This window comes from Condylura cristata, unplaced genomic scaffold (genome assembly GCF_000260355.1).
Source record: "Condylura cristata isolate star-nosed mole 26May11 unplaced genomic scaffold, ConCri1.0 scaffold00015, whole genome shotgun sequence".
Lineage (NCBI taxonomy): Eukaryota > Metazoa > Chordata > Mammalia > Eulipotyphla > Talpidae > Condylura > Condylura cristata.
Window position 1 is genome coordinate 29,296,861 of NW_004567116.1, and position 25,478 is coordinate 29,322,338.

General features: G+C 34.6%; 2 protein-coding genes across 2 annotated transcripts in view; one reads left to right on the forward strand and one right to left on the reverse strand.

Moving 5' to 3' along the window:
- LOC101625556 (vitamin D 25-hydroxylase) overlaps nt 1-17,601 on the forward strand; it is a 41,511-nt gene extending 23,910 nt beyond the window's left edge. Inside the window, exons 6-7 of the mRNA XM_012725658.1 lie at nt 7,427-7,454; nt 17,546-17,601. Of these exons, the coding sequence (XP_012581112.1) occupies nt 7,427-7,454; nt 17,546-17,558 (41 nt within the window). The 3' untranslated portion in view covers nt 17,559-17,601. The remainder of the gene's footprint in view (nt 1-7,426; nt 7,455-17,545) is intronic.
- Nucleotides 4,390-25,478, reverse strand: part of PDE3B (phosphodiesterase 3B, cGMP-inhibited) — a 117,246-nt gene continuing 96,157 nt past the window's right edge. The window contains exons 8-16 of the mRNA XM_004683023.2: nt 22,336-22,487; nt 21,422-21,559; nt 19,933-20,044; nt 17,562-17,675; nt 15,431-15,630; nt 11,563-11,766; nt 9,219-9,380; nt 6,125-6,374; nt 4,390-4,996 (exon numbers count right to left, since the gene is read on the reverse strand). Of these exons, the coding sequence (XP_004683080.1) occupies nt 4,782-4,996; nt 6,125-6,374; nt 9,219-9,380; nt 11,563-11,766; nt 15,431-15,630; nt 17,562-17,675; nt 19,933-20,044; nt 21,422-21,559; nt 22,336-22,487 (1,547 nt within the window). The 3' untranslated portion in view covers nt 4,390-4,781. The remainder of the gene's footprint in view (nt 4,997-6,124; nt 6,375-9,218; nt 9,381-11,562; nt 11,767-15,430; nt 15,631-17,561; nt 17,676-19,932; nt 20,045-21,421; nt 21,560-22,335; nt 22,488-25,478) is intronic.

The window sequence follows — 25,478 nt, forward strand, 5'->3', positions numbered from 1 at the left end:
TATCAGTCATGCTGAGCACCTTTTCATGTACCTATTAACCTTCTACACGCTTGGAAAAATGTTCAGATTCCTTGCCCATTTTAAAATCATACTTAGTTTTACTAGTGTCACTATCTTAATATTTTTCCAACATGACACAAGACCCTTCAGTAGCTGAATTACCCTGTTAATTTTTAAGAATGGCTAACAGATCAGCATTAGTATTATATACCTGAAAACTTGTAAGAAATATTCACCCTCAAGGGGACCTACTTTTTTTTTTTTTAAAGATTTATTTACTTATGCATACAGAACTGGGGTACAGGCCAGAGGTGCAGGGGCAGTGAGAAGATTCACCAGAGACAGAGTGGGGAGCAGAACAGGCAGATCTATGGAAACACACTGCTGAGGGGAGCAGCAGGCAGGTCAGGAGAGGTCTGCCATGCCAGGTGGGTCACCTCCGGGGCCAGGGATTGAACTCATGCTGAAGTGCCTTTAGCTTCTTAGTGTGTGCTTTAACCTGCTGTGCCACCAGAGAGGGCTGGGACCTACTTTTTAAAAACTGGACTTTTGCAGCCCATTCGATCTAGTAAATCACAATACAAATTTTAAACAGAACACCAAATTATTCATATGCACATTACGGCAAGCTGTTGAAACACTGCATTAAAAATTCTGTTAAAATAAATCTACAGAAGGAAAAATCTCACTGTTTATCTAAAAATGTATTTTACCTTCATTTTCTGTAGTTATACTGATTAACTGTAAGTGAACAACTTTTTCCTCTCAGAACTTAAGATAATGTATTGTCTTCTGGATTCCATTACTGATACTAAGTTTATTTTCTGTCTTGGTGATGCTTTAAAATTTCTTACTGCTGGCTCATTTTTGCCACTCCCTATTTCCTTAAATATTTATAGGAATACCTAGTTATGTTTCTGAAAATGCAATGCAGCTTCTATCTACTTCTATTATTCTCACTTAGGATTGTCCCTTGTATTTGGTGCTGTTTTATCAGTCAAGAACCTTCAAATACAGAGAATCAATAGCATATAAGGTGTGATATATATACACCCCTCACTCTCTGCTTCTGCTCTGGTATACCCTCAGTGAATGATACTGAGAGTTGTGTAAGTCAAAAATCTGAAAGTCACCATAACCTCTTTCTCACCATCATACCCAATCTTTCTCCAGTATAAACTGATAAATTGATTCTAATGCTTAAATATTGAGGCCATTCACTTTCCTGTTGCTTTACAATCTAGATCAGTGAGGCCTAACTATGCCTAATTCTGCATACAACATACTATTTTTTAAAAAATTGTTTATTGCGATAATGTTGGTTCACAATACTATGTTTTCATGGTACAGATTCACACCTCTACAACATCCACTATCACACCACAACCACCACCAAAGCACTAATAATCCTCTACAATAGTCCACTGGCATCTCTTCCTTTCTGGTAGTCTCAGTCTGCAGTCAGATTTCAAGAATTGTTTGGATTATTTTGTCTGTTTTGCTTCTATTCTTTGCATAATTCTTTGCCATATGAGTAAAAACATCCGGTATTTGTCTTTTTCATTTTGATCTATTTTACTTAGCATAATCTCCCATTCCCACCCAGGAAAGATGGAATGCTTTAGGAATTTGCATGACTTCCTTATGCAGAGGCCATTCTAACCTCTTTGTATCATTCCAATTTGTGCTACTTAAAGTGAGCACCATAGTGTGTTGTTTGTATGATTCTCACAAATTGTGAACATCGCTTCTGGCTTAAATTTTTTTTAATTCCATTTCCTTTAGGAATAAGAAATAAATGACATGTGATGCTTTCTTTGTAACTCCTTCATTAGCCACCCCTCTCTACCACTTCATCCTGTTCTGTTTCAGTCACTGTTAATCTCTTTTGGCTCCTTCACTGTGGGGACCTGTGGCACCTGTTTTCTACACACACTGATCTTCTCCTTCCCAGGCAGTCATCTCTGAGCTAATTCATAATTCTTTAGTTCTCAGCATACAAGTCACCTGCCTCTCAGAAGCTCTTCATCCTTGCTCTACATGCCAGTTACTATTACATAAGCCCTCTAGAACTAATCAGATGAGCTGGAAACTAAAGTAAAGAAACCAAAGTTAGCCCTGTTCATTTGTGTGTGTGCGCGCGCACATGTGTGAGAAGTTTGTATGAGATGACACATTTATGAGTTGATGCAATCTAGAGAGGGGGTAAATTTCTGACTAAGCAATGGCAGAAATAATCTCTTAGTCCTTAAAATAGCAAATTCGTGATGAAAATTATAAAAATAAAAATTACAATAAAAATTACTAGGTAATAATAAAAAAATAGAATCTGCAGTATGGTTTACAGCAGTGCATGTAAGATGCTCTCTAGTACATTTATATACTTACTGTGCCCTCATGTTCCTTTCCTACAACTTAATGAATTTAAGTTTCAAAGATATTTTATAGTGTTTGGGTGTTTTTTTTAAGATTTATTTTATTGATTCACTCAAGAATTGGAGTTTAGGCCAAAGGTATTGGGGAGGGCAGTGAGAGGATTCACCAGAGACAGAGCAGGGAGCAGAACAGGCAGACTGACTGAAATACAGTGCTTAGGGGAGCAGCAGGCAGGACAAGAGAGGCCTGCTGTGCCATATCGGGCTGAGATATAATCTCCTGCACCACCAGCCAGGTCCTGTTTGGGATATTTTAATGTTACATCAATTTCTCAGTAAAGCTTAAGTAATTGATTGGTTACTTTAAAATGAGTTCTCAGTAATAGTACCAAAAAGAAAAAAGCAATCTCATTTTGAGAAAATATATGCTAAATAACCCCAATACAAAAGTTTAATGAAAGAATGGAAATTTGATGCACACGTGTACACATGTGAACTTATACACCTACACCTATTTGTATTTTGCAGGAGAGCAAACAATAGCTGAGTACTTAACACAGGTTGCAAATTATGATCTAGAGAAATAGAAGCACAGGATATATGCATTATGAGTACAAACTAAATAAATTAGTTAGAATTTTATTACTCTACAATGTGGGACCAGTTTACAAATGATGTGGCAATAGTAGCAAAAGCCGCAGGTAGGAACTCAGCATTTAACATGTCTAATAAATAAAACTTGATGAATCATTAAATATCATAATAACTATACAGGATCAAAACTTCTAATACTAGAATAGATCTTTAATATGTTTCAGATAAGCCAAATATTTTAGGTGGGTAAGAAATTATCTGGTGACAGGTAAGAAAGTAATGCTGACATCATACTTGAAAGAAGTAACTGGAAAATTCATGATTTCACACTCTACAAAAGCTGCACAAATCCAAAATATAGCATATAATAAATAATATATTCCAATAATAATGGAAAATATCAGTCCACCATCTTCAATTTTTAGCTGTTCTTTATAGTTCAAATGTTTTTACATATAGGGTACATATCTGAGCCCTAAAGACACTGTAAATCTGATCAACTTTCTTTGCATTACCTTAATATGTTTATTTTGTAAGGTGCTTTTGGGTGAAATGATTCACTAAACTACTTAGATTTGTTCTATAAAATTTAATAAGTATTCCCAATATTTACTTTATCTGAGAAATTAGATTTGCAGATGGGCTCTAGAAGTAGTCATAGGTCATTTCTGTCATGTAGTTTGAGACAGATGGAAATTTAACAGATTGATGAATATCAATTTTACAGTAACTTTACACATAAGAAATAAGATAAGGATTTAAAGATACACACATGTTCCAATTATTTATTCAAAGTATGTGTCCTTTAGAGATCACACTATTTTTTTTGTTCTTTATCTTAATAGGATTAGTTTCATTTGATTTTTGCATTAAGGCAGAAGACAGATATCTCCTTTTCTTTGGCTTTAATTAATCCCAAATTTATCAAAGAAGAGAGAATGTTCATTTCTTAAGCAGTCAACATCAATATTAGGACAGATTTCTTCTTCTGATAAATTTATACTGTGTTTATATTAAACTACGGTTAAAAATACTAATCCTGAGCAAGAGTACAAATAAGTTTTGACTGAAGAATGAAAGCCTTCATTGTTAAACCCAAACAGTTTAAAATTCAGCCATAAAATACAAAGTCAGTAAGAGTGGAATTCATACTTCTGACATCCATGACAAACCTGAATACTCTGAAAAGAAATCAAACACAACATAGTAGTTAATACATTAACAGTAAAAAGCATCAAAAATTGATGCACCTGGATTTTGTTAAGTATAACAAAGGTCACTCAGTCCTTCATGGATAACCTTGCTGGGAGGACAGCACTAAACAGTGTATTCCATTGAACAAATCCCTCTGAAAGGCAACACTTGATCCTTTTTTAGATAGGCACAGACTCCCGCCCCCCCAAAGACATAAGACACAGTTGGAAATAAACAATGTGAATCTGTTTCATGAAAACAAAAAGTTCAGGCCACTCTGGAACTGCCGAGAGTCACTTGAATTTTCAGCTATAGCTACCCCTTCATGAAAAGCTTACTTCCTAGCAAAGCAGTATTGTGACAAAATATGTACACACCAGGGAAGGCAGTAAGGACTTTTCAACATGAGTTAACTGAAGCCAAGCTCTACCAATAGTCTTCTAGTCCACGAGGTGAAAGTGCATAGGAGTAGGGTAAAGCCCAGCACAGCGAGGACCCTCTCACAGTATTAAGGCCTGGCCACGTAGGAATGGTCAGTAAAAGTCAGCATGGTGAACAATAAGCAAGGATTTCTGATACCGAGCACCACCCTTTGGGGCTTCTTCATATGGCTGTCCTCTACTCAGACTGTCTCTCTTCCTCTTCATCAGCTTCTTCAATGACCTGAATCTCATCTGCTTGAGGTAAGGAAGAACTTTCCACCTGCAGTTTATTCCCATCAGCTTTACATTTTTCTTCTTCTTCTATGATTTCCTTCCATATCTTGTGGTTTTCTGTGAGGTGATGCATTAGCTGACAAAATATTCGTCGCCTTCCTTTCCTCCTTTGTGGTTCTGTGAAATGTGAAACAAATACATTGTAATCATTGCAATATGATTTATTCATTCATTCAACAACTGTCTGAGTGCATATTATATTCCAAGCACTTTCCTGAGCAGAGATTATAGTAGAAAACAGTAAGATAAACATAATTCCTGCAATATGGAGCTCACATTCTAGTGGGAAAGACCTCAGCAAGCAAACACAAAAACAAAACATGAGTATGCTAGATGGTGTTAATTATTATGGGTAAAAAATAAAGCAGAGAAGGGGATTAGGGTGAAATAATGAGAATAGAGGGGGTGGGGGTTGGTATTGAACTGTCCAATAAAAAAAACAAACTAAGAATTTAATATATTGAATTTATCACAATAAAAGTCTGGTGAATATAAATAATTTTTAGAAGCCAGTCACCTTTCCTAAGTTGACACTGATGGTCATGACCTAAACTTATTCTGCACTCTGCTAATCTTGAACATAGCATGGTAGGAAAAGGGTAGATTTTTAAATAAATTATCTGTTCTGATTTACATACAGCAAGTTTGGAAAACAATGAAATAATCAGAATGTAATTTAAATTCTACTTAAAAGAATAATTGATTTGATTTACACTTTACAAAGGTGACAAAGTTTTTCTTTTTTATACCTATTGACTATATAGAAAAGTGTCCTTACAACTGGGTAATTCAAATTCATAATGCCACAAAACTTGGTTCTCTTCTTTGGGTCAGTGTATACCTTCCTTCTTCCCAATTACTTTGACCTGTTGCATAAGTCTAGGTGAAGGGCAGATTTTTAGGCCACTACTTCGCAGATTATCAGGCTACTACTTCAGAACTTTTGCTCTTCAACTATCAGGTGGGTTGGTAAGAGGGTGGTTGGTAAGAGGAGAGGTGAGGTGTAGGCAGCCATGAGGAATCACCACCTCGTGTACCTTCAGATGTGCTGACTGCTTTTCATGCATGTGCAGGCAGAGATGCTGTTTTAACTAAGAAAGCTTGTGTGTGGCATTAGCTTGGTAGTATATAGTTCCTTTACTCAAGGCATGACTACTGAATCTCTACCTTTAGATATAAAAGATCCAAATCCACATTAAATGAACCTTAGAGCCATTAAAAATTATGGATTCTTTATATTCTTACTAGAACTTAGGTTGTCTTCTATTTCTTCATCTGTATCTAATTCTTCACCATCTTCATCATAACAACTTTCAGTATCATCGTCCTCTTCTGCTTCTATCCACTGCCCTGGTAATAAACCAGCAGCATCATAGGAGTTACACAGGGGACCCACTATGTGGGTGATAAACGATTCTTGGAGTTTTGCCAGTTGAGGAGAAGAACGATCCATGAAGGGACTGATGGGTAGACCAAGATTTGCTTCTTCATCTCCCTGATCATTTTAAAAAGAAAAGTACATTTTTAACTATTGAAAGAACAACCATTATACCCTTTTAACAGCTTTGCTTTAAAGTTCTTGACATTTTCTAAAAAGCACCATCTACATTAGGTTACAGAAGTGTTAATGTACCTAATTATTATTATATCATTTCAACCGTAAGAATTTTTCTAATTTGTGAAATCCTAAGTAAGACTTTATTCTCACACTCTTCCCACCAGTCAACCTATAATAGTTGATACTCTGCTAAGAGAAATATACTTTTTTTATATATAGTTTATTTTTAGATCATTTTGTACATTTTTTTTTCATCTCAATTGTATCCCTGTGGGTTTCCCATCACCGAGTCATCCATGTGCCATGAGAAATATACTTTTGTTTAAAGATTTATTTATTTATACATCCAGAACTGGGGTATATGTCAGAAGTGCAGGGGCCATGAGAGGATTGACCAGAGAGAGTAGGGAGCAGATTGATGAAGTACACTGCTCAACAGGCAGATTGATGAAGTACACTGCTGAGATCAGCTAGGGGCCAGACAGAAGTCTACTGTACCACGTGGTCACCTCCCTGGCTGGGGATCAAACTGTGCTGAAGTGGCTGCAGCTAGCTTCATAGTGTTGTGCTTTAACTCACTGCACTACCCCGGAGGGCCCAAAATATACATCTTTTAAAATAAATATAGGCATATTTACTAACAACCTGAAACAGTCTATAATATTAAATGTTCTCACCCAGGGGAGATGGTATAATGTACAAACTCTGGTATCATAGTCATACCTCACATGCACAAAGTTGAGTTTTGTAATTTTTTTTTCTGATCCCTTTTTGTAACAGCAGGACCCTTTAAGCAATCCAAATCGCATATAAATACTTTTGAAACTCCCTGCTCTGAGATTCTGCCACTGTGACTCTAGGATTCTGGAGAATAGTTTCAGATCACATGTGATTTTAAAACCTACTTTTGTCATCTGTTTATCTCTGTGATATTGAGCAAACACTTCACCCAACCAACATGTTTAAAATTTGCATAACCTCTCTTACAGGGTTGCTGAGAATTAGAAGCAACATAAGGTAAGTACTTAGCACATGGCTACGCAGCCCCAAGTTCCCAGTGTTCTAGTGCAGTCTGCAGGCAGTGTCGATCTGCAGTGAGCCAACAACAAGCCCAGTGATTAACCATCTATCCATGATTAAAAATCTACAACTTTTTCTTTTATGAGGAAGAAGACTATTGTTTTTCAAAAAGAGAAAGAAAAAAAAAAGCCCAAATTTGGGTTAATATATAATACTGTACATCCTTATAGTTTTTAAAAAATATATTTATTTATGCATACAGAACTGCACCAGAGGCCAGAGGTGTGTGTGTGTGGGGGGGGAGTGGTGAGAGGATTCATCAGGACAGAGTGGGAAGCAGAACAGGTTGATTGACAAAGTACACAGCTGAGGGGAGCAGCAGGTGGGTCAGGAGAGGTCTGCTGCACCATGTGGGTCAGCAGGTGTGTTTCCTGCTCAGGAAAATCTCAGGTGTGTTTCCAAGTTTATTTAATATAAATTAATTTAAATATTTAAAATAATTACATTATAAATTGGGACTAAATGAACTTTTCTAATGTTACTTTACAAATAGTAAATTTTCTAAAATTGACAGTCAAATATTATTTTTTTTATTACTCTGTTTGTATAGACAGCACAATGATAGTTAATTTTCCTTAGCATAAAATTCTTTTTTGAAATGAAATCCACTGGAGAACTCTGGGGCAGGCTTCAATTATCTTTGAGAATGAAGGTGGGAAATGTCGACTATATATTGCAATCTACAAACTAGATATTTATAACTATTACCTACAATTGCCTATAATTCCATTGAAATGTATCATAATAATAAAATGTGGATATTGGACACTCACTTTCTTGATTAAATTATATGGTATTTTGTAACCTATAGGTAGCAGAGTATACATTAGTATGTTTTGGGATGTTTAGCTAAGATGGTGGGAGATGGATATTGTATAGCTACTGGTTATCCAGTACAAACTGGGTAATAGGTATATTGGATTTAGCATGTGTGGTTTACAAACTCACTTCATTCCTACTACTGGAGGAGCCACTAAAAGGAAAAATAGTTCTGTCACAAAGGCTTTACTTAGTAGTAGGGAATAAGGATACCAAGAAATGTAATTCCAAAATCAAAAAGATATATTTGCTATTTTGGAGATAATGAACTGGTAGGCTTGTAGAGAAATCAGTATACTTCTATATTGTAGAGAGCCCCACCCCAAACTAGAACCCCCCCACCCCATAAAAGTATAGATTCTGCGATACAAAAAACCAAGATTTTAAAACATGAGAAAATTATAATGTTCATCTATCTGAATCATTGAAAACTACAGAGTACATTTCTAGCCCTCTAATTTTTCTCTGCCAGACTTTTATTATGTAGTTGATGTTTTTAAAGCATTCTTTCTATAGCACTTGAAAGTTGATATTCTTTAAATATAAACTAAGCATACTCTGAATGAATTAAAGTCTCCTTTATTTGGAAATAAATTACCCTAGGTTACAGGCTTTCAGGGTTGAAAGGGATCTCAGAATCATTAAGTATGCTTTTCTTACCTCTAACTCAAAAACATTCATCCCACTGGAGAGGGACAGTTATTTCTTGCTGTTTTAAAATTTCAGCAGCAAAGGCAAAATGAGTTTAGGAAATACTAAGATCAGAACAAATACAATAATTTCTAACTCTTTTGATCAAAGTAACTCAGATTTCAAACATAATAAAGCCATCTAAATCCTAAAGAGTAGTGTCAATTCCACCAGTCTCATGTTTCAGCTTACCTGCTCATAAAATTCATTGACAATGCCTTCTGTCCATTTCAAATGCAAGTCACGAGCTTTTGCTGGACCATTTATATCTGCCAGTTTGATACACACCTGGCATACTAAGAGGCGGTCATTTTCATTATTCCATTCTATACCATTACTATTTACATCATTGGCCTATTTTGGAAAAACAGAATTATGTTAGGTGCTGAGAGCACTGGACATTTTTTTTTAACCAAATTAAAACTGTTTCCCATTCAAATGATAGGAGGAAATTTCAGCAAATGCTTTCATCAGTTTGTGTCATAACATGGGCATCTATGGGTTAAATTTCCCTTTGAAGCAGAGTACTAGAAAATATAACAAGCCATATATTTCAATATTTGTGATTAACACAGAGAATTGTAAGTTGTGTCTGTATGCAACATATATTAAGTATATATGCAAAATATATTACTATGCAAAACACATCAAATCATATAAAAACTAAGTTCTATCTTAGGAAAAAATACTTAGTGGTCTAAGGAGAGGTTGTTTATAGCTGTTAAAGGTAAAAGACAATTCTGAGGTGCTGATCCTTATAGTTTTAAATCATGATTCAGAATGATTTGTTAACACTGGTATCTTTTAGTCTTATTTTATCAGTAAATAGGAAAGGTAATGCCAATCTAGCCATATTACCATGAGATTAATAATAAGGAATGCCAGAATTCATAGTAAATGCTAAATTAGTGCTAAAGACATTGTTATTTACAGAAAAGATAACTATCCTCACTAATTCAGCAAATTATTATGTCTATTGTAAGCTCAAATTTCCTCTTATAAAAAAATGGAAGTGAAGACCATATCAATGTCTTTTGAACTTTTAATGTGGAGGTAGTCTTTTTGACAGCAAAGGAAAACTTATACAGAACATCACTGCAGAGGACACTTGAAAGGAGTGTTCTTAATACAACAAAACTGTAATCAGAGACATTCTACACTAGGGGGAGGGAGAGAGTACAAAACACAGGTGTGAAGAGCACAAGGGACTGAGGTGATTGGTGGTGGAAATCCTATGGGGAATATACCTGATGTAAAATACATACAAATAAAGAAATTAAATTAAAAAAAAGAGGAGTACTCTTTTAATAGAAACTATTGGATTTCTAGAGCCCTAGTCAGATGGTATTTGCCTGAGAGACTACAGAAGTCTGTAGAACACACAGATCAGAACTATTGGGTTAGATAATCTTTCATGTGTAAAAACTTCCGTAGTTCTAAAGTAACTACATGAAAGAAGTGATATTAAAATTAAGGAATAGTTTTACAACTATGGAATAATTTAAAAAGGCAAGGTCTACCTACTTCCTGTAGGTCACAAATATAATCAAGACAAAACAACTTCCTGCTGGCAAAAGAAGGGGGCATCTTTCATTGAGGGATCTAAAGAGTAGTTCTTTACTTTTTTTTTTACCCCAAATGTGAGTGACACAATCCCGTCCTGTCAGTACTCCAATCACAAGGGCAGAGACTCTCGATTCTGTAATGAATGTGAGTGGTGAGAGAACAGGGACTTGGCCCTGTTACTTTTTTTTTTTTTTAATTTTTTTTTTTTTTTTTTTTTAAAGAACTGGGGTACAGGCCAGAGGTGCGGGAGTTGATGGTAAGAGGATTCACCAGAGACAGAGAGGGAACAGAACAGGCAGACTGACTGAAAAACACTGCTGAGGGGAGCAGTGGGCAAGACAGGAGAGGTCTGCTGTGCCGTGTGGGTCACCCCCTCGCCTGGGGATTTAACTCATGCTGCAGTGGCTGTGGACAACTTCACAGTTCTGTGTTTCAACCTATTGTGCCACCAGGGAGGACCCTGTTATTTCCTTATTCTTCACTCACAAAGTGACTGTACATGTGTACAATCCAAAGAAATAGTTGTTCAATGTGCATTACTCTTAAGTAGAAGAGGAAATCATACTTATCTTCACAGCACCAGTAAAAGCATCAATAACAAAGTATAACAGATATGGCAAAGTAGGCATAATTGTTTTCATAGGAAACATCTTTAATTTCTTATAATGCCTTACTTGGCACTGTATACTTTTCTCAAATCTTTGCCTAAAAGTTTTTGGAAATTAATTGGATTTTCACTATGGGAAGGAAAGTCAAAATTATGGGTTGGTGTCAGAAAGGACATGTAGCAAACAAGAACAATTTAGGACATGTTATCATAAAAGAATTTTTTTAAAAATATTGGAATACATATCTTATACCAGATACTATGACTATCTGAGTTAGCATTCTAAGTTAACATTAAAAACATCTTTTATCAGTAACACTGATAAAATGATTTCCATTTTTGAAAACAGTTTGCATAACAAACCTTGGCATTGAATTCAGCAAGGAAATCAAAATGCTTTTTAAGATCTGTGGCAAGGATTGCTTCAATGACTAAAAAACGAAAGCGCTTGAATTCCACATGATCAAGATTAAGAAGGAAGTTGTATTCTGGGCGAGAAAGATATAGGTTCCAAGCTGATGCAGCATGATGATTTTCCAGAACAGATCTGTCATTGTATAAAACTGCCTAAAAATAAGAAAAATGAGACAGGCATCGCAGATTAAAAACTTCAATAATGAACAGAGTTAGGATCAGACTGGAATACAAGCAATGAGTACCTACTGTAAGCCAAAGATTTTGTCAGGTATTTTAACACCTGCAAGGAAGGGTTGTAATGACTTTATAAATGAGTCCAAAGAGAATAACTACACTTCTCCAACATCCACAGCCTGGAAGTGAAAGGGTCATCTATGTCTTCAAAGTTTATCTTTGTAGCCACTATGCTACATCCTAAGAAATTATACAAGTTAATATTTAAGGTTTAATTAATTCAGTAAAACTCAGGTAAAGCTTCTGTTAATGAGGAATATAGAGTAGGTTTAGGGATACATTTCTGTTCTTTAGCCATTATATGGAGCCTGAAGAGATGGTGAATGAAGAAGAGAGAAGCAGGAGTAATATCAAGGGTGAGTCAGGCACCTGGGTGTCTGAAAGGTCACATCCTATACTCCTATTCTGACAAAGAAATAAGGATGAAAACATGTAAAAACACAAATTCTCTGTTTCAAGTGCTATGGCAGGAAGCACTTTTTTTTTCACTCTGTTACAACAGGATACCTTGAACTAATGTGTCAATACTTAGGACTTTAGAATCACATGTCAAAAAAACTGGAATATGGATTTTTTTAAAATATTTATTTATCCATACAGAACTGGGGTACAGGCCAGAGATGCGGAGGGTGAGAGGATTCACCAGGAACAGAGTGGGGAGCAGAACAGGCAGATCGACGAAGTACACTGCTGAGGGGAGCAGCAGGCGGGTCAGGAGAGGTCTGCCACACCATGTGGATCTCCTCCGGGGCAGGTGGGGATCAAACTCATGAGAAGTTGGCTTAAGCTTCTTAGTGCAGTGATTTAACCCGCTGCGTCACCAGGGAGGGCCGGAATATGGAATTTTTAACCACTTTTCGATTTCACAAAACTAAGCAATTTTTAAAAAAATTTTATTTATGCATATAAGAACTCGTGTACAGGTCAGAGGTGCTGGGGGTAAGAGGATTCACCAGAGAAGAGTGGGGAACAGAATAGACAGGCTGACTGACTGAAATACACTGTTGAGGGGGGCAGTGGATGAGACAGGAGAGGTCTGCTGTGCCATGTAGGTTACCTCCCTGGTCAAGGATCAAACTGGCGCTGCAATGTCTGCAGACAGCTTTACAGTGCTGTGCTTTAACCCATTGCACCACCAGGGAGGGCCCCAAAACTAAGCAATTAAAAAAATAAATAGACATAGTAATTATTAACAGTGTTAAAATCAGGGGGTAAACATTAAAACCCTACCCTTGTTTTCATACAGCTTTCTGTTTGGGAAAGGACAGATTAAAAAAAAAAAAAAGAATGTGATTTCAATAAGCGATATATTCTGAGAGTTCAAATAGGTTTACCTATTTTGAAATTAGGTATAGTCTAGACTTTAGCACAGATTATTTACACATTATTTACACCATTGATTCTATGTAAGCAATGATGATTTAAAGTATATACAACGGGCCACTGAAAGTTTGGAAATAACCTAAGTATCCATCAACATAGATGGAAAGGTCCTTAAGAATATAGAGAAATATACTGCATGATGTCCTATGTGTGATCTAAAAAAGTCAGTCACAAGAACAGAAGATGGTGGTTACTATTGGCTGGGGGTGGCTGGGACGAATGTAGGTCAAAAGGTATAAGCTTGAAGCTAGAAAAAGACTAAGTTGTAAGTAATGCACAGCATTATTGACAAATACAGTCCAGGTAAGACAGGTAATAAAGCCTCAGTTGACTTTTGTAGGAGTGGAGTTAAGAGACAGGTTGGGACTCTGAAGAAAGAGAAGACAAGAACTCCAGCTGAAAAGTAAAAATGTTTAGGTTAAGAAAGTATTTTCATCTAGGAAAAAAAAACCCCTAATTTTGAAAAAAAATCAACTACTAGTAGTAGAGCAAGTGCTATACAAAATAAAGCAGCTAGTAATAAGAATAAGAATAAAAATCTGCTTTTTTTTAAAGAAATAGGCTTGATAAACAGCTGTCTTGGGATTCCTTCACCCTGAAGTTCTGAGTTTTGAAATAGAGATAGGATAAAACATGGTTTTTAGAATCTTTGCATAGCTGAGAATCTCTATGTTTGCTCTTAACATTCAAGGCAACTTTAATTAGAAAGTAATATATACACCAGCACTCCCTGTTTTTCCTGTTTTCTTCCTAACCCTTTGAATCTATTTCTCTCTTCTCCTTTTGCCCATATTTTTCTCAATCCTACACTTCTGTTGATTAGAGAATCTATCACCCATATTTTATTTTATTAAAGATTTATTTTTTATTTATGCATACAAGAACTGGGGTCTAGGCCAGAAGTGCAGGGGGTGAGAGGATGCACCAGGGAAAGAGTGGGGAACAGAACAGGCAGATCAACTGAAATACACTGCTGAGTGGGCGGGTCAGGAGAGGTCTGCTGCACCAGAGTAAGGTCCCTGCCAGGGACTGAACTCGTGCTGCAGTGGCTATAAAGCATTGAGACCTTAACCCCGGTGCCACCAGAGTGTCCCCTCTGCTCTACTTTTAAACAGGGTGAGTAAAAGAAAAAGAAATGGGGGCAGGGGAGAAATAAATACAGAATGGCTACAGAAGAATAAAGAATCAGACCTGAGGTTTTTAACATAGTGTAACAGGGAAGAAGGTTAATTCATTGCACTGTTTGTAGGGCATACATTACATATATAAAGATGACATTTCAGGAGTCACCAGCCTAAATAAACATCTATGGCCACATAAATTTTACTCAAAATCAAGTATTTCTAAGTCTTAACGTTTAAAGCTATTATAATTGTAGTATTCATCTTTCCAGAAACTTTTGCTGCTTAAGCACATTGTGACCTTAAAAGGGATATTGGGCCCTCCCTGGTGGCGCAGCGGGTTAAAGCACAGCACTGAGAATCTAGGGCTGCTTCTGCATGAGTTCGATTCCCGCCTGCCCCGGAGGTGACCACATGGCGTGGCAGACCTCTCCTGACCCGCCCGCTGCTCCCCTCAGCAGTGTACTTCGTCGATCTGCCTGTTCTGCTCCCCACTCTGTCTCTGGTGAAGCCTCTCACCCACTGAGCCTCTGGTCTGTACCCCAGTTCTGTATGCACAAATAAATAAATCTTTAAAAAAAAAAAAAAAAGGGATATTGTATCTTACAAATTGTACTGTATACAAAAAAAGAAATGTGGTAGTAGAGAAATACTTCTGTATAGTAGTATATTCAGAGCTACCAGTATTAAGGTGTTCTTATGAAGAAAAGTGGACAATGACAAAATAATAGTTCTTAATTATTATCATTAGTCTGACTAGACCATACTAAGGTTCCTGCCAGAAGGAAAAGTCTTATTTCTAGTCAGTCTTAGCAATCTGATTAAAGGCAAAAGTATTGAAAGCAAAGATTCCAGAATTTCAGAAAATAGTGAATTACTCTTTCATCAACAGATTATTTTCTAGTTGATGATATTTCTGGGAATTATTTAGCATACATGTAAATGGCATGTGTTATTCAATTATTGCGACAGAGATGAAGTGGCCATATGACTCAGTTGAGAAGTGGCTTATAAGTAGATACACAGAGTGGTTGTAAGATTTCAGAATCATTATATTTTCTGATAGTATTTCTCACCTGAGGGGCATTTGTAGCCACCAGAAATGCATTTGTCCGCCCTGGGTGATCATAATCATGCATGGCAGCTGCCACATACAAAGCCATCAATTCTAATGCAGGAATGTTTGAAGACAGGCAACCATAGCTCTCATCTGGAATAGAACAGCTCCTTGAAGAAATGTAGGCAATTCGCTCAGTGTTAATTCTATCATCAGAATCTGAGGAACAAGAAAATTAAACCAGCATTATACATACTTTCCTCACAATGTGGTGAGGGGATTTCCCATAAGGTTATCTTATTTATTGGCTTACCTAAAAAAAAGACTATTTATAAGCATGAACTTAAAAATATGTATTATTTCCAACATACATGCTAACAGAGAGGAAGCATGTTAAACATGAATAAAATCAAGGTTGCTTATTTTATATATACATGAAAGATTCTCATGATGCTTTAACTCAGGCTGATAATTTTTTTTAAAATTACTGATTTTCTAAACATTTGTTCTTTAAGGTTTGGATATAATGGCAGGGTATAAGAATGGACAGGAAAAAAACCATCTAGAAAATAAAATTTCATGAAAACAAATGTAGGGTTTTAATATATTAACAAGCTAAGCTTTTCAATGTAACCAAGATCACGTTTCATTTGTAATTCTAACAAGCACTCTTTCCCTTTTTTTTCCTTCCACAAAGCCCTTTATAAAATAATGGAAGAAAACTGGAAAATGAAAAGGCATGGAAAACTGAGGAATGTTTTAGTCAACATAAACTCGTTATCTTCTAATTAGAAACAATATTTTCACTCTTAGCATTGTGCTTTTTGGTGTCCTAATATCTTAGCCATTTGTTCTTCTTTATTTTGTATTTTGGTAGCTTTATCTATTTATATGATACTATATTATTTTTGTTAAAAGTATCTTAAAAGGAAAAAAAAACTATAACTAAAGTAGACACAAGAAAAGTAACAAGTTGGATACAAAATTTTGTAGGTTGTGTTTATCAGAACTTGGCAAAATCCAAAATGATTTCATTATAATTTAGTTCACTCAATATTTGTCATCATTTTTTAGACATGTTGAATTTAATACACACTAGTGATACTCATAAAGATATTTCACTATTTTTGTAGCTAAATTTAATTTTAGAATCACCTGTAGATCTATTTTTAAAATAAATATAAAAAATAAAAACAAGACTGGTAAATATATGGATAAAGATATATTTAAGTATTCAAATTTAAATATAAGTAAGAACTAAATTCTAGTAAGAAGGAGACTATGGTGATGGCACATGGGTGAATTGGTTGTGGGAAGTTCATGGGGATTACAACTGAGATGAAAAAATGCACAGAATGAAGAATGATGTAAAAAAAATGGTGATTCTCTTTCCTATTTTAACAATTATATTCCATTTCCACATATACTCGTCATGTTTCTTCCAATATAAATTTGCAGAAATGATAACACTAGCAAATAGTAAATAAGGATGGCAAACAAAAATCAACCAGTGACATAATTAAAATTCATTAAACCAATAATGGCAGTATTTTAGATATAACCACCAAGAAGATAAAACAGTGGCTGAGTCTATGACATTTACACTGATTAGTATGGTAGTATTTTTCAGAAACTTATCACAGAAAGTTCTGTCTGGGTCTATTTCGCCAATTTTATAAGCCAGAATAAGAATACCATGAATGTTATAGGTCATTCTATTTGTATAAGTTTGTGATGAGGATCAACTTCATTGGAGGTGAAATTGGAGTGTTAACAAAGTTTTTTTCTTTAATATCATCATTTAAATACGTATGTGAGCCTTTTAAACATATTTTATTGGAAATGTCATATATTTTAAATTTACATTACATAGCTAAAATGAGAAGCCAAGAACTGAAAGAAATATTGCTGAAGAGGTAGTTATGGTATACTGAATAGCAGGTACTGCACTGGAGAAAGCAGCAGGATGTGACAAAAAAGAAACATGGTAGACTTAGAGTTAGATCTTAACATAGCTCTCGAGATGGGTAGCTTTCCTAACTTGCATGTTATTATGAGTAAAAATCTAAACAGTTCTTTGTATGCAATGAAATAAGGATGCTGTTATTCCTTATCATGTAATTGAACTTTACAGGCATAGAAGGTAGTACCTGTCTCATTGTCTGCTCCTTGATCATTGTGGATCTGCTGTAAACCAGGAATCGGCCGTGTTGTCAGGTACCAAACTGCATGAAGGACATCTGTGGCATGTATACGATTGTGATCTAAAATAACCAAAATGTTTTAAAAATCATGTGTATGTAGGTTACTTTTTAAAATAATTTTCTACACCTACTATACCCTCATGAGTGAACTGTATAGAATAATGTTCCACAATTACATATTTTATTGATGTTCTTTCTTTTTTTTTTTTTAAGTCTCTTGCTATATTGTAAGTTCTCTTTTGAAAACTTTAGAATACACTGATTTCAAGAACAGGCAGTTTAACCAGAACTCATTTGAAAGCATTGGAAATTACTTAATGCTGCTATTTTATGGCTTTCAAAATTATTATGCAAATGGCACCTGGATTATAGAAACACAGGCATGCACACAGGCACATAAAACAGTTAAAAACAGCAAAAACCTGAACTCTCTGTCCCTCTCTGCCTCCCATCCCAGTGCCATCCCATATGAGAAATACCTGTGACCTGCTGAGATATTAACTGCTATGTGAAAACATCCAGAACAGTCTCACAAATACTGTATGATTCATAAAACATTGTTTTACTGAAATACCACTATCTGAAAGGCAAGACCTCCAAGTAAAAATCACCTTTGCTTTTTCTAGTTTTATGATCTTGGGAAAGATCCTTCTGAGTTGTTACTTTTTACCCGTAAAAGGGAGATAATGTAAGCTTTCTGATAAAGATTAAATGAACTAACCTACATGAATAGTCATTCAATGAAAGTTTAACACTTCAAGAAGTTTTTAATGCTTATCTACCAAGTAGGGTTAGCAAATCACACAACACTAATCATTCAGAGTATAGATAGGATGTGGTGTCAATTTACTAGTAGCTTAGTTATTAATATAATCATCACTTTTTATTGACCAGTTACTATATGCCATGAGAACTGATAGGTAATTTGCATGGATTTTCTTATCATCATCTATAGAATGGTTAACTATTTTTACCACTGTTTATAAACTTGGAAACTATAACTTAGAAACAAAATCAGGAGATTCTTTTAGCTAGTATGTTGTAACTGAAGTGAAAACTCTTATCACATTATTTTTCCCACTTCCCTTTGTTGCAATTCCATCTTAAAGTAACATTTTATTCCATTTATACAATTTAGCCATTTTTGAACAATTATAAGTGGATCTTGGAAACTATATCGAACTCACTTTAAATTATTAAGCATTGGCCGTCCCTGGTGGCGCAGCGGTTTATTAAAGCACAGCACTAAGAAGCTTAAGCCACTTCTGCATGAGTTGATCCCCGCCTGCCCCAGAGGTGATCCACATGGCTTGGCAGACCTCTCCTGACCCACCCATTGCTCCCCTGAGCAGTGTACTTCGTAGATCTGCCCCACTCTATCCCTGGTGAATCCTCTCACCTTCCGCGTCACTGGCCTGTACCCCAGTTCTGTATGAATAAATAAATAAAATCTTTAAAAATAAATTAAGCATAATTAGCAATAGGTTATGCCAGTTTAAGAATAATTGACTCTATAAAATTTCCCTAAAATGTGTCCATATAGAGGGAAACAGTGTGTTTACAAAAGGAAAACTATCTTTTGCTAATAAGAAGTACAATTAAATCTATAAAATCAAATAGCCATAAAAAATTCTGCAAGTGGGGACACAGTTAAAAAATACAATGGGTAGATATTAAACATTTTATCATTTAATTTTTAAAGATTTACTTACTTATGCATACAAGAACTGGGTAGGCCAGAGGTGCAGGGGAGAGGATTCACCAAAGACAGAGTGGGGAGCAGAACAGGCAGATCCACTGAAATACACTGCTGAGGGGAGCAGCAGGTGAGACAGGAGAGGTCTGCTGCACCATGTGGGCCAGCTCCCTGGCCTGCCTAGGATCCAACTCCTGCCACAAGATAGCTTGATAGCACCATGTCTTTAACTCCTGCACCACCAAGAGGCTCAATATTAAGCAATTTAAAGTTAAGAAATTTCTGAAACTTTTGGGTAATATTACCAACATTATAAAAGGTAAGGTACTTGAATGATGTTAACATAGAAAGATTTTTACCATATAATTAAGTAAAAAGGCAGTATTAAATAGGAGTCAATATTATGGTTCATTAAAGTAAAAAACATGTAAAAAAAAATTGAAGAACACAAGCCAAAATGTTTAGTCAGTTAACACTAGGTAGATACAGACTTTATTTTTAAATCCCTGTTGATAACTTTTCCAAACATTTAAGTTTAAAGGTGTTGAATTACCCGAAAGGAAAATAATAATTTCAAAACCAGTATTATTTGAGCATAAATTATAAGATTTTAATACTTACAAGGAATGTCTCGATAGCCATTTTCTAGTGCACAAAAATAGTTCATGAATTGTAGAGCAGGAATTTTAAATATTTCCAATAAACCAGTGTCTTGAAACAACGTATACATGACCTAAATATCAATTAAAATATAGTTCATTTTAAAAACCAGAATTCCTATTAGTAGTTGAATGCAATGTTTTTATGGTTGGCATTTAAAAATCTTAACTGTTTGTATCTCTTTAAATTAATAATCCATTAATAACTTCCCCACAATGATTTTTTTCCCAAAACAAACTTGAAGACATCACTCTGGAACCCTTAAAAACCAATGAAGAATTACCACAGAATGAACCAAATTTAAAATTGTGCATCCTTTTTAGCTTTTTACTTGTAATTTACTGAGAGGCATAAGAATTCTATTCCTTTCTAGCCCTAGGTGTTTAAAAAAAAGTCAGAACATGATTGTCATTATTTTTTTCCTAAAAGATTTCAATGATGATTGCTGCTTTATTTACAATTGGAAAAACATGGAAGCAGCCCAAATGCCCAAAAGTAGATGACTGGATAAAAAAGATGTGGTACATATATACAATGGAATATTACTCAGCAACCAAAAAAGAGAAGCACATGTCTTTTGCAGCAACTTGGATGGAGCTGGAAAAGATCATGCTTAGTGAGATAAGCCAGAAAGAGAAAGAAAAATACCGGATGGTTTCACTCATAGCAGGAGTATAATGGACCAGGCGAGACAATAACAAAAATAATGAACAACCATATACCAGAGACATTTTGTGGGGGTGGAGTAGGGAATGGGGGGGGAGGGAGGGAAATGCACAGGACTATGGTGGTGGCACACGGGTGATTTGGTGATGGGAAACCCGCGGGGATTACAATCGAGATGGAAAAAAAAATGTGCAAAATGATGTAAAAATAAATTTTTGTAATAATTTTAAAAAAATTTAAAAAAAAGATTTCAATGATGAACTTATTATGCTTTCAATATAATTTATCCTTATGTTCTTGTATTTCATAAATAAGATTCATATGCAATACTTCAGAACAGATGAGAAGGATACTTGTTGGGTTGCTTAAATTTCATGTTGTGTGACCCATCAGGGAAAACTGAAATGGAAATGCTATTACATTTTTCTACCATGAACAGGGTAAAGTGTACAGAGTGCAAATGGATCCAACTCCATCATTCATGTCCCTCATCAGCTCCCTCATCAAAAAGTATTTTTTTATTATAACTTTAGCCTAAATTAAATCTGAATGATATGGTCAAATAAACTAGTCTTCATCTATAGATACCTCTCTCCATATATGTATGTCATTTTCAAATACAAGTTTATCTTTTATAATTTTCTACTGAAAATTTCATTTGTGAAAAAAGTTCAACGAACAATTTTGACCTTGTACTTAAATCATTATACATTTTAAAATTTTGCTTTTTATCAAGATACAAGAAAAATTAATTTGTAATAAAAGTTAGAGAATGGAAACAAACCTGACTGAGGATTCTTCCTGACTTCTCCCCCATCTTTTGTACAAGTTCAAAAATCTGAAAATTCCAGTTGCTCATTTTTTCTATTAATGAATCAAAATCTTCTATTAGAAGCAGGTCCAGTGATGATTCCTGCTCAATCTATACAAGCAAGGGGAAAAACACCCAAACTAACTTAATCTTGCCTTTTATAAATATTGTGAAATCCACATTTTAAAGAGAATACTTAAAGGTGAATATTATAAAATGACAAGTACTATTTTCTATAATGGTTATTCTCAAACATAACCTGTATTTCCTATTCTCTTTGTAGAATGCTGTCTTCATGCAACTATAAACATATCTTCTAGGCATCAAAAGACTTATTAATCTTTGTATTACTTTCACAAATTTAAAATATTGTATTTCCAAAACACAAATCTATAATCTGTTACTATCATTTTAGAAGTTGTAAATGTAAAGGATAGCAGAAATATAAACTCATATCCTTATTTTGGCATTTATTACTAAAATAACTTCCCAAGAGAAATGGGTAGGTTTTTCTCTAAGAAATTTAGATTTTGAACTTTAAGAACATAAGAAATAGTACTATTTCAAGTAAAAAGATCATCTTTGTTGTTTTTTAATGTCTATGCAAATATTCCTCATTTTAACAATACACAAAATATCAAAATATAGAAAGTAACATCTGCTATAAAATTATAAAAGCATTTATTTAAAAACAAATACTCTGCTATAGAATGATGAGCTTATGAGTACTTATGTTTAATCCAAAGTGTTGTTGCATGTTACAGTGACTTATCAGTAAAACATTTAAAAATGTCATTATATTAAAAACCATGTTCAGGTAAAAAGAATGCAAATTAGTACTAGTACATTTCACATAACAAAATCACAAGGAAAGTTTATCTTTTTACATTTGGTTGCTGTTCGTTCTGTGCTGCTTCTGTTAGGTGATTATCACCTTCCAGAAACAATTTTCTGCTGTCTCTCTTTTCACTTTCCTCCTTTTGTTGAGCTTCTGCAAGGTCGAATGATTCTCTTGATAAAATGGTGTTGTCTTCATCACCTTTCAAAAAGTAAAACATAGTGATAAATAAGAATAAAACTTTCCCTATTTGGCTAGTTTAATAAGGAAAATTATTTGTGAAAAATACTCAGGAAAAGTGGACTAAGGTGTTCAGTAGGAATACACTGTTATTTTGGATCTTGTTACACTGCATTAGTACCTTATGTTTAGGCAACACAAACATTTCACCTGCTTTACCCACTCCTAGATGAAAGAGATAGTTGGATATTCTTTATAAAAGTGAGAAAGAGAAAATCATCAGTCCCTAACAATAGGAACTTTAAAAAACCAATTTGGTGAACAATTTTCAACATCTGAAATTGAGTTTTAAATATGAAAACACAAATTTATAGTTATTCATGAATGAAATTAAGGTACATCTAAAGTTTAAAACAATATCCTGAATTACAAGTTATTTCTCTGCCAATATGTTGTTGATCCCAAATCACAGGGGGTAGAGGTAGTATTGGGAACTAAATGGCATTCATTCATACTCATTTTGTTTGTAATATTCTAAACAGGAAGCTTTTTCAAATCCCATTAACAGAATAAACTGCAGTATACACACACAATAGAACACTACAGAGCAAAGAGAATGAACTATGATCACATGCAACAATATGGATGATTCTCAGGAATCTAATGTTGAATGAAGGAAGCCAGACACAAAGGTACGTACTCTGATTCTCTTATGAAAAGTTCAAAAACATGTCAAAACTTATACACATGAGTACTGAAAGACAGGACGGACATTATCTTTGGAGAATGTACCTGGAAGAAAGGATGAGGGGAAAGTCTGAGGTCCTGATTACACAGGTTTATTAAGTGTATGAAAAATTTCAAGTTATAAATTTATGAACTTTTTTCAAAATGTAGGGTTTTTTTTGTAAAGTACAAGTTTTTAAGAGTACTCAACACAGCAGTTGCAGAAGAACTAGATTTAAATTCTGAATTTGCATCTAAGAATGACAAACTTTTTCCCTTGTAAAATGTGGATAAGTAACCCCTAAACTACTATATATTACACATAACAGGTGATTAATAAAAGTCAAATCTGAACCTTACCACATGGAATACATTTCAAAAATCTGATGATGACTGGGATATGCCGAACCTTTTAGAAAGCATTTTTTCCAAATGAAAAAAAATATTTATTTTAAGAAATAAAATTTAGAATATTCAACTATTGGTAACTACTAGTAAATTAGGCAGCAATTGCAGTAATGTAAAGTCATTAATATAAAAATTTGATATTTGAAGAAGTACATGGCTTGTACTTTAATAATCAACTTCTAAAATTAATAATCTAAACTCCTAAAACCAGTAGAAATAATGCATCAGTTTCCTTTCCAAAAATGTCTGCAACACTCCTTTGAAATATATTCTCCTTCAAGTGCATTTCCCAAGACCCTGAAATCTTGACAGGCCATTTGACTGTTCTGATTAACAGAATATGGTAAAAAGTGATATTTTGTTCTGGGTTGGGCCACTAAATAGACTGGCAGCTTCCACCTCTTCCTTTCTTAGAATCCAGTCAACAGTTGGAAGAATGCCAGAAAGAGGTCATAATTAGATGGGTAATCCATCCTGGAAATTTACCCCAATGAGTTCTTCAGATGACTTTCACCCTTGCCAGTATCTGACAGTAATGATATGAGAGTTCCCAAGTGAGAATCTCCCAGTTGAGAATAACTAGTACAAGACTAAAAGAGAACTACTGAACTATTGGTTTTGTTCCCATGCTTTATATTATTGAGTATAATTGCATACCAAAAAAATCCCCTGATTTTAGGTGTGTATTTCAACAATTTTAGTAAATGTACAGAGCTGTACAAACACTATCACAATCCAGTTTTAGAATACTCTCATCACCCATATTCTTTTATGCCCATTTACATTTATTTTCTAAAAATTCATATAAAGGTAATCATAAAATGTAATCTTTTGAGTTTGGCTTTTCATTTAGAGTAATGTAAGAAGTTCATCCATGTAGTTGAATGCATGAGAGTTCATTCCTTAGATTTATGAATTGAATTACATCCTATGGTTATTCTACATGATATTTATATATTCAAAGTTTCATGGGTATTTGAATCATTATCAGTTTGGCACTATTGTCAATAATAATGAAGTCATAGTCATTCATAATCCTGTCTTTCAGTGCTCATGTTTTCTCTGATGTAAATTCTTAACTGTGGCATTGCTGGGTTTTATGAGAAATTTATACATAATTTTTTAACAAAATGTCCTCCAAAATGATCATAGTATTTTACATTCTCCTCAGCAATGTACAAGAGATCCAATTTTGCTGCATATTTGCCAACACTTGGTATTGTCTTTTTAACTATAACTGTTCTAGTTGGAATGCATTCTGTTTCATTGTAGCAGTAATTTACATTTTCTAAGAAGGAAACTAAGGATATTCATCATTTTTTCCTTATGCTTATCATCCATTTATTTATATCCTTCACCAAATGATTTTCACTAAAATATCTATGATCTTTGCTAATTTTTTAGCTTAATTATTTGACTTTTTAAAATACTAAGATGTAAAGAGTTCTTTATGTATCATGGATATTAAGACCTTCATCAGATATAACTTGCAATATTTTCCCCAATCTCATATATCATTTCATCTTCTTATTGGTGACTTTTGATGTGTATAAGCTCAATTTCTCTCAGGAACTGTGCTTTGTCATTCTATCTAAGAACACTTTCCTCATTCAAGAACGTGAAAACTCTGTGCAACATTTTCTTCCACAAGTTTCATGCTTTTAAGTCTTATACTTAGGCTTATGCACTATCTGGAGTAATTTTCTGTGTGTATGGTGAAATAAGGAGCCAAATTATTATTTTTTTGACAATCAGATATCCAGTTGTCCTGGTCCCATTTGTCGGGGGGGGGGGGCTGCAATGTCCTTTTTATTTTGAATTGTCTTGGTTTCTATGGCAAAAATTAGTAGCTCATAAATGTAAAAAGTTTTGGACAAG